The 16,286-nt window shown below is 43.3% G+C and overlaps 1 protein-coding gene and 1 long non-coding RNA gene across 5 annotated transcripts in view; one reads left to right on the top strand and one right to left on the bottom strand.

Annotated features, from left to right (window-relative positions):
- The window catches only part of LOC138964732 (inositol 1,4,5-trisphosphate-gated calcium channel ITPR1-like), a 194,835-nt gene that overhangs the window by 93,732 nt on the left and 84,817 nt on the right, over nucleotides 1–16,286 (bottom strand). For all 4 annotated transcript variants that reach the window (XM_070336765.1, XM_070336763.1, XM_070336764.1 and 1 more), the window contains exons 25-26: nucleotides 6,445–6,627; nucleotides 4,915–4,971 (exon numbers count right to left, since the gene is read on the bottom strand). In XM_070336765.1, coding sequence (XP_070192866.1) covers nucleotides 4,915–4,971; nucleotides 6,445–6,627 — 240 coding nt within the window. The remainder of the gene's footprint in view (nucleotides 1–4,914; nucleotides 4,972–6,444; nucleotides 6,628–16,286) is intronic.
- On the top strand, nucleotides 6,930–14,536 carry LOC138964749 (uncharacterized). The gene is made up of 6 exons (XR_011455199.1): nucleotides 6,930–7,397; nucleotides 7,885–7,980; nucleotides 8,448–8,542; nucleotides 9,184–9,246; nucleotides 9,587–9,680; nucleotides 14,264–14,536. It is a non-coding gene; the product is annotated as an uncharacterized lncRNA (long non-coding RNA).

Genomic DNA, 16,286 nt, shown 5'->3' on the forward strand with positions numbered 1-16,286 from the left:
CCAAGACTGAAGTCACAGGAACCGAACCTTAACTAAACCTCTGCCCGAAGGAGAAGAGTAGCCAAAACCTGAGAGAGAGGAGGAAAGCCACAAAGAACTACTCCTCAAACATCCATTGTCCAAGACAATGCCCCCTCAGGAAAACCTGAATGTAACTTCCGAGGCCAACTCAAGTGAACCTTAAGTTTGGACGAAACACCAGAACGCGTCTGATCACTAGAGAAAGACAGAGTCCGACTCGATGAAAGACAACAAGGACCAAAGTCCGAACGTTTGTGGCCAAACAGGGGTAACCTGAAGCCAGAGAACCCCACAAGCCACAAGAAACGGGAAGGCAACAACCACCATCGCCGCAACGTGGAATGGCTGTTGCCCGGCCAAGGCTGCCTATTGGCTGCCAGCTTAGCTTAACCAGAGGAATGAGCATGCTTCTGCTAAGCATGTTTCTGAGTATGCTAGCCCTACCTTCCTTCAACCTTTGTAAAGCAGTCAGAGACCTGGTGATCTCTACTCGACTGAATCTCTACTGCAGGCAAAGTTTAAGCGACTCTCTTTGACTGTTCAGGGAACTGAGAATGCGAAAGAAACGAGTCCCTCCGACACCCGCCGTACGAGCGTAGAGAAGGAAGGGCAGCCTCATCTGCTCCATGCTCACCCTAGCAAGGGCTGGCCAACAGAGTAGAGAAAGGAGGCAAGTTCCAAAGGCTGAATAAGCAAGAAGGAACAAAAGGTGAAGCCCGTGTAGCCGAAGCCAGCCAAGGCTGAGCATGTTCCGGAACTGAACCATAGTAGAAACCGCGGCAGAACCAAAACACTAGAGATACCACCTTCGGGAGGAGATGGCCTAGCCAAAACCTGCAAACCGTGGTACCTACAAAAGGTGACTAAGGAACCGGAAGTAGAAAAACATCCTATCTTCACGGAACGGAAGTCCGACATCGACAACAAGGAAGCCACCAATGTCGATGCACCCAAGGGAAATCCTGAGCCGAAGCTTGGGCTGCGACGGAAATCCAGAACGTGTTCGATTGCTGACTAAAGACTGAGAACCAGAATAGCTCAGCTACGAACGCAAACCGAAGTCACAGTTGCTGGTGGTAAACTGATGAATGAGATGACCGGAAACCGGAAAACCATCCAACCGGAAAAAGACCTGACTTATCCCCCTACTGACGGTCGTGAATAGGGGAAACGTCCAGGGCCACCCGAACTGACTAGGCAGTAAACGCAACACCCAACAGGTAAAGTGAAGACTGCCCCGGCTGAGGCTAAAAGCCTAAATGCCCGTAGGCCAGCCGCTGTTCCTCACCCACCGACCTCCGAAGGAGTGTCAGGGAGAGGAGAAGTGTATCCGAACAGAGCCGGAAATGCAGCAGACAAAACCGCAAAAAACGGAAGCGAAAGATGCATAGAGAAGACTGAGGCCGGAAGCCCAAACGCCCGTAGGCCAGTCATCTGTCAACTCCAGTCAAAACCGCAACGTGTACTTGAAATGGAGGACTTATGCTTCCAGTAAAACCGGAAACACCAAGCCGACAACGGCTGCCGCACTGGTGAAACACAAATGCCCACGACGGAACAAGAGTGAGACAGAACAGAAGAGGACTGGGGCCGGAACCCGAACGCCCGTAGGCCAGTCCTCGATCAACCCCAGACAAGCCACTACGTGCGCTTGTGATGGAGAACCTATGCTTCCAGACAGGAAGTGTAGGAGGCCGAAGCCCCGCCCGGGAAAACCTTCGACGTGACCTCTGCCGCAGCTTAGAGGACAGCGTTAAGCCTTTTTCCCAATAACCAGCACGTGTGGAATCGCTGACGACAGACTGAATGTCCGACACAACCGGCGAAAAAACCGAAGTCCACGTACTGGTGGAAGGCCGGTGAAACGGCATAACCGGAAAACCGGAAATCCGTCCCCCCCGACGTCGTCCTAACTCATGCCTCGACCAGGCTAAGAGAGAAAAGACGGCAAGTCTGCAGCCGCAGGAACCGGAACGGCAGTCGACGCGACAACCGAAGGTTGAAACGCTGACTACATCGGCCAGAGCTGAGACACCACCTGCCCGAAGGGCTGGCGTTGCTCCTCAGCTACCGACATCCGGGAGGAAGTGGAAGCGAAAGGAGCAGTAAATCCGGGCGGAGCCGGAAAGCACCAGACGAGACCGCGAAAAGCGGAAGCGCCGAATGCGAGGACGGAGGCCGGAAGCCCGAATGCCCTAAAGGCAACGTCCGGTCAACCCCAGAAACGACCACAGCGGGTGCGTACGTCAGAGGACCTATGCTTCCAGCGAGTGCCGGAAGCGCAGCGCCAGAAACGGCTACCGCCATTGCTCCGCCACACAATGGTCTTCGAGGAAGCCAGGGTGTGACTGAACAGAGGACGAATGCCCGGGGGGCAACGTCCGGTCAACCCCGGAAACGACCACAGCGGGTGCGTACGTCAGAGGACCTATGCTTCCAGCGAGTGCCGGAAGCGCAGCGCCGGAAACGGCTACCGCCACTGCTCCGCCACACAATGGTCTTCGAGGAAACCAGGGTGCGACTGAACAGAGGACGAATGCCCGGGGGGCAACGTCCGGTCAACCCCGGAAACGACCACAGCGGGTGCGCACATCGGGGGACCTGGTCAACCCCGGAAACGACCACAGCGGGTGCGTACATCGGGGGACCTATGCTTCCGGCGAGTGCCAGAAGCGCAGCAGTCGGAAACGGCTAGACAACTCCGGAAACGACCCCAGCGGGTGCGTACGTCGGAGAAGTAGCCGGAACCAACTGCCGCCATTGCTCAGCCACACAATGGTCTTCAGTGAAGCCAGGGTGCGACTGAACAGGGGTTTGCGGGTCGTGAACCCGCCGAAAAGAGCTGTGTCCCAGCAGGGACTGTCCGACGGCCTCACGAGGGCCTGTGGACCAGCTCGACTTACTTGAATCGCCAACCACAGCGGTAGAAGACGAAGAAGCAAAACATCCGCCCTAGACAACGTCTCGGCCGGAAGCGTCAAAGAAGCCAACAAGGTGACGTCGCCCACAGACAGCGGGACCAACGGAAGACGCAGGCTTGGAACGCGAAAATTTCTTCACAAAGATAACGCAGACACCTGCAACACCTGATCTGCTAACGGCAGAGAAGGCGAGGAGAAGAAACAGGACGTACAACAGTATATGACTGCCCCACAAAGTGTTTGTTCGAGGCAGAAAGAGTAACGAACAAAACATAACAAACATGTTAAATCCGAAACCACGACCAGTCCTACGGACTGGTAGATACCTGCTAAAGCCTAGCCAAGTAAACCACTGTCAGCAACGCTGATACACAAAATGGCGGCCAAGCGATAAGTTACTGGACAAAATTTAGAAGTCCAAAACGGACGAAAATTAAGCAATAACAAAAATTCCTGTCAAAGTAATGACGAAATATGAAATGGCTTACCAACTAACAAAGCAGAAGGCAAAAACGCAGGTAAAGTAAGGAGAACCTCACCATAACATAGGCCTAGCCACATAAATAAGCTGTCAGGAAAGCTGAGCAACCGAAAGTGGCGGCCACAAGATAAGTTACTGAAACGCATTTAGGAGTCCAAACGGACAAAAAGTCAGCAACTATAGATAAATTCCTGTCAAACTAAAGACAAGAAGGAACAAGCTTACCAACTAAACCAAGCAGCAAGCAAGTAAGAAGGTAAAATTACGTTTACCTCCAAAATACATCGGCCTAGCCACAAAATCTGTCAACTCATGCTGACAACAAAAATGGCGGCCAACAGTAGTCACTGAAATATCACAGGTCCAAACACGGACGAAAATCAGCAACTACAACAAATTTCCTGTCAAAATAATGACCAAAATGGAAAGAGCTCACCAACTACGAAGCAGGAGGCAAGATAGACGGTAACGTGGCCGGTGGGTGTCAAAACAACACCAAACAGTGCAGCCACAGGGGAGCCCAAAAATCAACAACCTGCTCCCTCGAAAGCTGTAAGGTCGAATGATATGAACCACGTGTTCAGTAGCAGTAGTGACATGGCATGCACGATGGGAGGTAACTCCCCGGGTGTATGGTCATTACCATGGCTACGTTTACACTTTTTGTGGTTGGGGTTGCTTCCCTTAGACGGTTAGCCTTTTCAGAACCTAGCATCTCCGATTGTGTCAATGCTACATGTGATTCGGAGTAGGAATATGTAATTTAATGGAACGTTTAACCATTGACAAAGCAAAACATTCCGTTTTTAGTAAATGTAATGTTTTGTTTTGTCAGTAATGAAATGTTCCCTACAATTCTTGTTTTTTGATTTTAAATAATGTCATCATCATTACTTTATTTTTTTAATGTTTTCAAACTATTATAATAATACCTTCAACAATTTGCATCTGAACATCTCAAAATAGAGCTGTCACTGAATATTCCGCTTGTCTTTAAAAAAAATAAATAAATAAAAAATAAAAAATACAAACTATGCAGACACATCCACACCCACTACAAAATCATTACTGCTTGTGAATCAAAATTACACACTCCTCTCCAACAAGCTTTGAAACATATAAACAGTAACAATTCAATTATGCCAAACACTAGAAACAAAACTGCAATTTATGTGTCAGAATCCAGACAGCACAACTTCAGATGCAAAACTATGGAAGACCTGCGCTGAACTTGCCAGTTCATAACATCAGCAGGCCTAAGACTATGAGTGTCACAACCATCGAAGGATGAAAAAGAAGTGTCAGCAATGAACATGCTGCAGTAAGCGTACATTATATACATCGTAAAATTCAAGTCGACACAGTTTTTAGATAAACTCCAGTCCTCTACTAGCGATTTATACCCCCTCGCTATTTCTTTTTTGAATGCTACCGAGGTAAACTGATGCATGAACCACAAGCAGATTGCATTTTAGAGGCATATTTACTCACCCAAGATGATGATTGTGATTTGTTCTTCTTTTCACTCTTCTCTTTGCCTTTTTCTTCCTGTAAGCACAGAACATTATGTCCATATATATTCTCTCAGGTGCCAGGAGACTGGTTCCGTATAACTCTAACTTAATTTATTACATGTGTCGTATGCATTCAGAGCACTTACTTCCCTTTGTTTATCAGATCATCAAAAAACTGAGAAAATCAGGTCTTAAAAAGGAGGGAGTCTTAATAAATTGGGTGTAAATTCAAAGATGGTATGAACAGAAAATCTGAGAAAACATAGTCTTAAAATGGAGGGAGTCTTAAATTAGGGGGGTCTTAAAAGGGGGGTTCCACTGTAGAGGAATTCTGAAAATAACTCTCTCAGGTTTGTATGGGTTGTGAAAGAGTGAATACCCTTGCTTTTATTAAAACAAACATTAGAGGGGCCAATCACTAGTGAGGGATGTGTATGAAACACGTGGACAGGAGCACGTGTGAATTTATTTTTCAGAGAAAAAGCACTGATATTCTCTCTTTCACAACCCATTCAAACCCGACCGGGTTATTTCAAAACATCATGTATTAAGCATGGTACGCATTAACAGAACACCAAACAGTTGAAAAAAAACCATAAAAATTAACTGATTGCAATTGTGTTCACCTTCTCGTCTCCATCCTCTCCAAAAACATAAAAATTAACTGATTGCAATTGTGTTCACCTTCTCGTCTCCATCCTCTCCAAAAACATAACAAGAAGGGCAAAGCCCATACGACTCACATGCTTTAAATACATGTGACCTTGATCCAAGGTCAAGGTCATCCAAGGTCATGCAACACAAAGCTGTTAATTCAAGACATAGGAAGTACAATGGTGCTTATTGGCTCTTTCTACCATGAGATATGGTCACTTTTAGTGGTTCACTACCTTATTTTGGTCACATTTCATAAGGGTCAAAGTGACCTTGACCTTGATCATATGTGACCAAATGTGTCTCATGATGAAAGCATAACATGTGCCCCACATAATTTTTAAGTTTGAAACAGTTATCTTCCATAGTTCAGGGTCAAGGTCACTTCAAAATATGTATACAATCCAACTTTGAAGAGCTCCTGTGACCTTGACCTTGAAGCAAGGTAAACCAAACTGGTATCAAAAGATGGGGCTTACTTTGCCCTATATATCATATATAGGTGAGGTATTCAATCTCAAAAACTTCAGAGAAAATGGGAAAAATGTGAAAAATAGCTGTTTTTTAGGCAACATTTATGGCCCCTGCGACCTTGACCTTGAAGCAAGGTCAAGATGCTATGTATGTTTTTTGGGGCCTTGTCATCATACACCATCTTGCCAAATTTGGTACTGATAGACTGAATAGTGTCCAAGAAATATCCAACGTTAAAGTTTTCCGGACGTCCGGACGTCCGGACGTCCGGACGTCCGGACGTCCGGACGGACGGACGGACGGACGACTCGGGTGAGTACATAGACTCACTTTTGCTTCGCATGTGAGTCAAAAATTAACTGATTGCAATTGTGTTCACCTTCTCATCTCCGTCCTCTCCATTTCCCCCACTGCTGGCTTTTTTCTTCTTCTTGCTTCCGTCGCTGTACTTGCTCTTGTACACCCACAGTTCGGATTTCTCCACCAGCAGACGCAGTTCGTCCAGGTCCTGCTTGATCTGAAAGTAGTTCTCCACGTCGCTTGTAGATACTAGCAACTGGACCTGTGATTAAAGACAGAAAATATTTGTTAGTGTGTGACTCCTGTGATTAAAGAAAGAGAAGATTTGTTAGCATGTGACTCTTTTTGCTGAATGTCTTTTGAGCAGTATAGCTTTGAGCGTACATTAAACTTTGGGTTTTTGATGCGAGACTGCTATGAATTATCTGACACAGCGTGATCAGATGTCCCGCGTGATCGGATGACTCAGCTTTGGCGCCAAGCGCTACTAGCGACATCCGGTAAGGGCGGTCACTCTGGGGTATAACTCTAGTTTCACTTTCGTTTTCCTTTCGGTAGTTAAAGGCTGTTCTTAACCAGACGAACCTTTGGTTCGCGAACTAGGTTCGTGGGGTTCGGCAAACCTCAAGACTGGTTCGGCGAACTTGTCTTGGTTCTTAACCAGACGAACCTGAGTTTTCGAACTAGGTTTGGGAGGTTCGGCGAACTAGGTTCGGGGTTTGCAAGTCATGTCTTGGGAACCTTGAAGATCGGGCCGAACCTTTGACTCTTCTGCCAAGGAGGAAGACAAATTATTGAAAAACTGAATCTCAATGGCGGACGAAATCACCCAAGTCAAAATTACATTTTCTGAGATTTTATAAAAACAACGCTTGAACGAAAAGGTAGAATGGTGACTTCCGTTCGATTTCAAGTTAAGCTTTTCACTTTTCCGAGCAAGACAACCGCTGAGAGTGAAAAAAACGCCGCTGTTCGACTTCGAAATTTCCAGTCGTAGACGACCTTTGCTTCTGCAGCATTGTGTTAGTGCAGGTGAGGCAGTGTTACTCATTTCGCTGAGCTCGTTTTCGTATTGTTGTGCATTAGGATCATCTAGTATGATATGAATAAAAGCAGGAATGACTTCGGCATGTAAACGCATTGATTTTGTCGAAATCAGCACAGCAGTAAGCTAGATTCTTTCTGCTCAATTTGTTTAATTTTTTTCTTCAAAAGTTTATGACTTTGATTTTGATTGTTTGTTTATCTCATCGGCACAACATCCATCAGGCAAAATATCAATATGTTGAATGATAACGTTGAGATAAGGAAGTTCACACATTTATCTGCTTGCAACAACAATCGCAAGGACAGATCTATCTGCTTTGTTGACTGCTAGATTTTCATTGAATTTCCCAAGTAATGATGATCTCGTTTTCAATTAGATCTGGACAGTGTTTGTGTTCTTAGATTCATGATTGACCATGCAGGCTGATTGAGATCATAACATTGTGTTTGTTTGTGCTGGTGCAATGTGCAGATCAATGGCCCGGACCGCAGGATGACCCAGTGATCAATACAACTTGCGTTCACCACTCAACATTGTCTTCCACCTAACTCAAGGGCAAAAATAAAGGTACATGCTGGTGAAATCATTGTGCAATTTATGTCTGTGAAGATCAAGATAGTTGTTAGCTCTAACTGATCATGCTTATTATTATCAAGTTACATACACACTCCGCCCCAGCACCACCCTAAACCCATAACAACACTCTCCAGTCCAACTACCCCCACCCTTCCGTGCAACATATGTTGCCGTCTGTACCTTGTTTGTGGTTATGGGGAGTGCTCAAATAGTTCCATAACTGGTAATATAAATTAAAAGTACTGAGAGTTTCATTTTCCATTGCTCTTCCCCTTCCTCACGTCACATTACACACTCCCTTTGCCCCCACCCCCTCTCTCTTTCTATGCTCTCTTTTTTCTTTTACTTCTTCTTCTCTTTCTCTCTCTCTCTACCTGTATAAATCAGCTCTCTGGTTGTTGCTTCTGTAAGTGTAATGTAAAGTTCTACATCTCTGCATTTGTATTGTCATTTTTCAGAATGCCCTTGTAATAACTTCAGCGTCTGCCCATGGAGTCTATATAGGTCAAAGTCTCAAATGTGATGTGATCAAGAGGATGCCGCAATGATCCAGGTAATATTGCAAATACTCAAACTGATCTAAAAGCAGAAGCATAACGTGATCCACAAACATTTCTGCTTAAACATTACAGGGTTACAGTACACCCAGAAAAACAGCTGGATGTTAGTGCATAATTATCTGCAAGTGCAAGCAACATCGATCCTCTCCCCCTGCTCTTTTTCCATCAGCAAGAGCAACATTTATTTTCATGTACAACTTTTCTAGTGCCTCTTATGTTGTATAACTGTTGATATTTAAATGAAGCAAGTGTTTGTTTTCAATGGCACTGCATTTCCCATGTACACACACACACACACACACACACACACACACACACACACACACACACACACACACACACACACATTCGCATTGTCTCTGCCTGTCTGTCTGTCTGTGTCTGTCTGTCTCTCTCTCTGTCTCTGTCTGTCTGTCTCTCCCTCTCTCTCTCTCTGTTTTTACATCAGTAATTTTGATCACTTGCACTTCACTGGGATTTAGTTACTGAATCAGTCATTCAGTGAGAGTGTTATGTAGAGTAAGAGTATTGAGTCTGCTGCTGCTGCTGCTGTTGTTCTTACTCATTACTGTTTTTCCTCTCTGCATAATTCTTGTTCTCCCTTAAAATGCTGGTGTTTTTTTCATCATTACAGTATCTGTCCATTGAGTCTGCGTCTGAGCTGTGATGGGACCAAAAAGATTCCAGAATGAAAGAGGTAACTTTTACTGATCTTTATTTAGTTTATGGAGAAGTTGGTTCACATAATGCATTACAGAGTTGCTGCCTTTTTAGATATATTAAACATTGTACCAGTCATTACATGATCAAACTGTGTTAGCCACCCCACCTTCCCCGGTTCCCAGCTATCCTTCTATCCCCGCCTCTAAACCCCCACCCCAATCCTTCCATCTCCCCCAAATCAAATTTACTGACACAACACTGATTTTCATTTTACCTTATTTAAGTGTTCTTTGAATAAAATTATATAGCCTGTTGCTGCTGCAAATGTTGTTGTGACTGTTCTTCCTCAGTGTATATTTTTTTCCTTTCCTCAGAATGCAGTTCTCCCAAGCACCACAGCGTCTATCAATGGAGTCTACAATATTGTCTGGGATGTGATTTGAGCAAGAGCATGTCAGAATGATCAAGGTAACTTTTTAAACACACAGAACTGATCAAACTGTAGAATTCAAGTACACAATTTCAGATGTTTTCAAATGCATAACATACTGCAACAGTCAGTGTCTTTCTCCACATAAAGAGTGTGAGGTTTTCTTGGTAAAATTGCGATTTTTGTCGCTATGCGCAGAGTGCGACCTTTTTATTTGATTTTTGAGTCACTTGAGAAAAAGTGACTCTATGTAATCGGTCAGTGTTAGTCTGTCCGGCCGGCCGTAGACACCACCTTAACGTTGGACTTTTCTCGGAAACTATCAAAGCGATCGGGCTCATATTTTGTTTAGTCCTGACCTCCAATGACCTCTACACTTTAACGATGGTTTCGTTGACCTTTGACCTTTTTCAAGGTCACAGGTCAGCGTCAAAGGAAAAATTAGACATTTTATATCTTTGACAAAGTTCATCGGATGTGATTGAAACTTTGTAGGATTATTCTTTACATCAAAGTATTTACATCTGTAGCCTTTTACGAACGTTATCAGAAAAACAAGGGAGATAACTAGCCTTTTCTGTTCGGCAACACACAACTTAACGTTGGGCTTTTCTCGGAAACTATACAAGTGACCGGGCTCAAATTTTATGTGAACGTGACTCATTGTGTTGTGAATAGCAATTTCTTCCTGTCCATCTGATGCCTCATATAATATTCAGAACTGCGAAAGTGACTCGATCGAGCGTTTGCTCTTCTTGTTGTACTATAAAGGCAGATATTCAAATAAAAGAAAGTCTTGCATGGGGAGGAAGGAATATGCATGAGGCTTTTGACAAGACAAACTGTCCTTATTAGAGCCTAAACATACGTTCCTTACCGTTAGAACCAAAATGTCAGACATCATAGATGCTCCAATTAAACAAAAGAAGGGCATCCTTTTACTTAAACATAATTATACACTGTACCGCACATTAATAACCTGGTTGTGTTCTGTGGCAGTGCATAGTGGGAACCTTTTTGCTTAATGAATTTCACATGTGTCTGTAACTTGAATCTCCACCAAAAGAAGCTGGACGCAAAAAGGGGTGTCCAGACCTGTTTACACTACACATTGAGCGTAGTAAACTACGAATTTGAATAATATACTACGCAACTACGCAAGTCTGTCGTTTTCTACGCAAACGGTATTTAAAAAAAATAAAAAATAAAAAAAATTTTTTTTTCTTTTTCGTCTTTACACCTGTTCCTTGTCCCGTTGTGCTCTCACACCGCCCCGTCCCTGCACGCAAACGGTATTGTTTCGGCTACGCATATCACAATCCGTAATTTTCTTCATCTCCCTTGACCGATCCATTTTCCAATCCATGTTTTCGGCCAGCAGTCGTTTGCTGCGCGCAGCGCGTAAAGCGCCCACGGGCGTTGCGTTGTAGCTTGTTAATGCCGAATAGGCTTCTCCAAGCAAATGCCGGGCACAACTGAAAGCGTTACTGCCAAACCATGCGGGCGTTTCGACACAATGGCTGAACGCAGAGCACACGAAAGTGAAGATGAGAACTGTGAAGAAAATGACTCCGAAAGGCCACCGACCAAAAAGAAAAAGACGAGCAATGCGCCGAACCAAGTCTTTCTGCCAAAATATCATCAGGACTACCCATGCCTTGTCTTCGCGGAAAGGAAAACATCATGCTCATTGCACTGTCTGCAATTCCCATTTTTCCGTCAGTCAATCAATACATGTGGTAAAAAGTAGCAATCATTGTTGTTGTTGTGATAGGTCGACGAGAAATTCTACACATTCAATTACAAAACTACACATTTGCCTCATTTTGCTCCCAGAAAATACACATGCAATGTTTTAGGGGTAAACAGGTCTGGGTGTCTAAAAAAAGCGCCCTATTTCCTTTTTGATCTCTTTTTTTTTTCGCAGTCAAAAATGTGATTAAAAAGAAAATAGAGAGGTTTTTTTTACCATCCTGTATTGTCTTGTTGTTCCCATGTAAAAACCTAGTCAAACATGTGGTGTCTGATATGCTGGGTAATATGGTGAGGAACATGCCTTTAAAGGCCCAGTCATAATTGTGAAAGCCGTTCTGTTCAGCTGGAATTTGATGAATTTTGTTGTTGTTGTGTTTAATAAAATGAATTCGCGAAAAGGAAAACAATTTTTTTTACTGTTCACACAAAGCACTTGTAGATATTTGGTATGTGCCGCATGTCAGGGGTGGTCTTATTCAATCAATCAATATGAGGCTTATATCGCGCGTATTCCGTGGGTACAGTTCTAAGCGCAGGGATTTTTATTTTTTTCATTTTTTTTTCATTTGTATGCAATTTATATCGCGCACATATTCAAGGCGCAGGGATTTATTTATGCCGTGTGAGATGGAATTTTTTTACACAATACATCACGCATTCACATCGGCCAGCAGATCGCAGCCATTTCGGCGCATATCCTACTTTTCACGGCCTATTATTCAAAGTCACACGGGTATTTTGGTGGACATTTTTATCTATGCCTATACAATTTTGCCAGGAAAGACCCTTTTGTCAATCGTGGGATCTTTAACGTGCACACCCCAGTGTAGTGTACACGGAAGGGACCTCGGTTTTTCGTCTCATCCGAAAGACTAGCACTTGAACCCACCACCTAGGTTAGGAAAGGGGGGAGAAAATTGCTAACGCCCTGACCCAGGGTCGAACTCGCAACCTCTCGCTTCCGAGCGCAAGTGCGTTACCACTCGGCCACCCAGTCCTAATACATACAGGTAAACTGACAGGTACTTTTCCACAGTGGAACCCCCCTTTCAGACCCATTCATTTCAGACTTCCTCCTTTTTAAGATCTTGCTTCTTTAGATGTTCTGTGACGGGTGAAGTGGCGCGCAGTGGTAAGACGTCGGCCTCCTAATCGGGAGGTCGTGAGTTCGAATCCCGGTCGCTGCCGCCTGGTGGGTTAAGAGTGGAGATTTTTCCGATCTCCCAGGTCAACTTATGTGCAGACCTGCTTAGTGACTTAATCCACTTCGTGTGTACACGCAAGCACAAGACCAAGTGCGCACGGAAAAGATCCTGTAAACCATGTCGGAGTTCGGTGGGTTATGGAAACACGAAAATACCCAGCATTCCTACTCAACGAAAGCGGAATGAAGCTGACTATGCTCTCAGAGTATAGTGTGGGGAACCCAAATGGGCAAACAAGCTCACACGTCACCAGAATTTCTGGAACGCTGAAGAAGAAGAAGATGTTCTGTTCATAACCTCTGTAAATTACCCCCATTTTTAGACCCCTTCCATTTTAAGACTTGATTTTCTCACATTTTTTAAGGTCTTAAAAGGGGTTTCCCCTGTACTCCTAAAAAACCCTGACCCACAAAGTAATTTAATTATAACTGCTGTAATCGTTCCTTCCGTGTGCTATTATCTGTGGGTTTTTTTTTCTCCTGTGTTGTCTCATCCTTTGTGCGCCCTGAAAGAGACCTCCGGGTCGAAATTGCCGTACCTTGTCTTATCCAGCTGTGATCCCACCTTCGTATTAATGTGAGGGCAGTACTTTTTTTAAACTTTCAATATTGACCTTACGTTTTGCATAAAACACCAATAATGAATTAAACATACATCAGAAAATTATTTCCTCACTATACACAATATTTTTTCATTAACCCCTCATTTAAAGGCTGACAAAGTCCTATTTAATTAGTTTACTTACTTCCAGGGCTTTTCCCATCGTTGTGGGGATGTATAAATTAAGCTTCCTGCAAAGTTTTAGGTTTGAAGTCCTTACCAATTACAAGAAATAATCAATTCTTAATAAAGTTTATTGCTATCTTTAGAAACAGTTCTCCAGGGCTTGGGCTATTTTTAGACCGTCAACACAGACAGTACAGCTTCGTCAATCCCCGCGTGAAGGAAATCGCTCACCTTCCACGTGCAAAACGTAGTGATATTGACACGCCAGATTAGCGCGGTAGCGGATTGTGCTAAGCAGGAAAGCGCGCTTTTCTGTATTCTTGTTAACTTCGCAATTTCCGGAAAACATCCACTTTCACTTTGAGACTGTTCTGTTTACATTCGACACTATCAACACCACTTTGCAATACTGAAATAATGTTTTCTGTTTTCGAAAGCTACAGCCAATCGTTATTATATCCCCTTAGGTACAGTTTTATAACATTATTGGCACATGTAAACAATAGGAATTAATTAATGAACGCTACAAAAAGGGCAGTCTTTAACCTATGAACTTGCAACTGTGTTGACCTGTGTAATGTAACATAGACCACCACCATCTCTGTCTCTGTCTCTGTCTCTGTCTCTCTCTCTCTTACACCCCTTACCTGTTCGCAAACCTTTACCCAAATGTATGCTAAATGTATATATACAATACAAGACAAGACAAGACATGGCAAGACAAGACAAGTTAGGAAAAGGTTGCCAGTAGGCCAATAGAGGGATGACAAGACAAGACAAGGCATGACAAGACAAGACAGGACAGGACAGGGACCACAAAAAAAAATAAAGAAAAAAATAAAGATAACTAATTCGGTCAACAGATGTAAAAGAAATAAGCATTTGTTTGGGTTGAATGTTTGGGTGTCACCCTGTATATGTTTGTATTTTTGCAGGACAGGGTCGAGTTGTGATGATGTCAGGGCGACTGAAGACACACCAACAAGTATTCTTCGGAAGTGTTTGGAACACAAATGAACATTATTTCATAATAAAAAGGCGGCTGACATTGATGTTCATATCGGTTCATGTTCATATGCTCAGCACAGACGTGTGCTTAGAAATCGGATGTTTAAGAACAAGAGACAACCCTGAATAAAGCCTTATGAAATATGGTTGGAGCTGGATCAAAAGTGTGTGTGTGTGTGTGTGTGATTGAAGGGCAACATTTATAAATGATGAGACAGAAAGCTAAAGCACATCCTTTTATCGTACGTTCCATATCGTCCTCCTACTTTAAATGCTTGCTAATACAGACGTTCTCCAAGAAAACGTCTATCCAGTAATGTTTTGTTTATCGCAATGAAAGCTTTTTTTTGAGAAGAATGAAGAGGAATCAAATTTTTTAAAAACCAAGACCAATTGAATTGCTCAAAACGTAAAGAAACAGGATGATTTTGGTTCAGTAGTACTATTTGTAGACCCTTAAAGCAATACATCCACAAGGGATTCCATTGTATCAGTGCAAATAGAAAATTTCTGATATAACTTGAAAATTAAAACAGACTGAATTGTGATAAAAAGAACCAAAATCCCGAGTAGTTTTTTTTTTAGGTCTCCCTCTTCACTCAATCCCCAAACTCATATTCTGTACTGAAAAGAGCTCAAACACACACGTGGACAGACAGACACGCACACACACTTTGGTAAACATCATGTATGCTTCTCGACTCTGCTGATCCACAATTAGAAATATCGCTATCATCATTTATTTTTGGTCACCGTCTTTCCCTTTTCACAGGCAAGTTTTTTTGTGTAGCATTTCCCATAGAACCCCGATGGCTCCACGGTAGACACAATGATCAGTCCATACCAGTCATGTTATTTTCTCGAATCAATTTATAACCTTTAACCCAGGAGGGTAAATGACATAGAAGGCTTCGGGTAATCTTGAACTTTAATGTGTTAAATTCATAGCTCATAATTCAGAGGCATTCAAGCCTCCAAATTTGGAGAACCTGCACTTGTAATCATAACAAGTCTTTTAGATCCCTTTAAAGTCACGGAATGAACTCCGATGAACTGTACGAATCATAGCGTACTCTGGTACGAATGCATTTTGTTTACAAATTACATGCGTCAAAGAAGGAATTATCCGTGTCAGCGGACAGGGGAGGCAACTTTGTCGTGCAATTGAAGTCCCTTGGTTGACAACCTACGCCATTTTCGCCGATCAAACAACCAAATTAATTAATTATGCTTAGGTTTGGAGCTTAATCCGTCAATTAATTTCATGATAAATGTTCTTGGGCTTGATTACAGGTACTTGGATCTAAAATAAGTAAAGTATGCCACTCGATTCTGAGCTATGAATTTAACACACTAAAGTTCAAGATTACCAGGCTTCGTGCACCATGATCAAGTGGGAAGGAGAGACCCAAATCGACAACCAGCACGGAGTTACCACTCAATCGGTGATTTCGTCTTGGAGGCAGCCATTTTTGGAAGGGGAATAACTTACTTGCTTTTATTGTCGACTCGGAGTGAGCTCCCCTCGTTTGTCGGCGATCCAGGTTTCGTGTCTTAACTGGACGAACTCGACCTTGAGTTTGCCGAACAAGTTCGCCCAGTTAAGACACAAACCATGGTTCGCGAACCTTAGTTCGGCGAACCAATGGTTCGTCTGGTTAAGAACAGCCTTTAGGGGTTATATGCAAAATAACATTGTGTTTGGTAAATCTAAATTAATATGTTGGTTCAATGGCTGTATTTCTATCCAGTCCATTTGTTCGTATCAACAGCCTACGTTTATCACAAAATTCAAAAGACCTATCACTGACTTATATAACTCACTCACTCACTGACTCACTAACTCACTCACTCACTCATTCCCTCATATTTTGAATCTTCTTTTTATACTCTGAGTGTCTTCTGAAGTAAATCAAACATATCACCTTCGCAGTACAAAAACTGTAAATG

Source organism: Littorina saxatilis, linkage group LG4 (assembly GCF_037325665.1).
Source record: "Littorina saxatilis isolate snail1 linkage group LG4, US_GU_Lsax_2.0, whole genome shotgun sequence".
NCBI lineage: Eukaryota > Metazoa > Mollusca > Gastropoda > Littorinimorpha > Littorinidae > Littorina > Littorina saxatilis.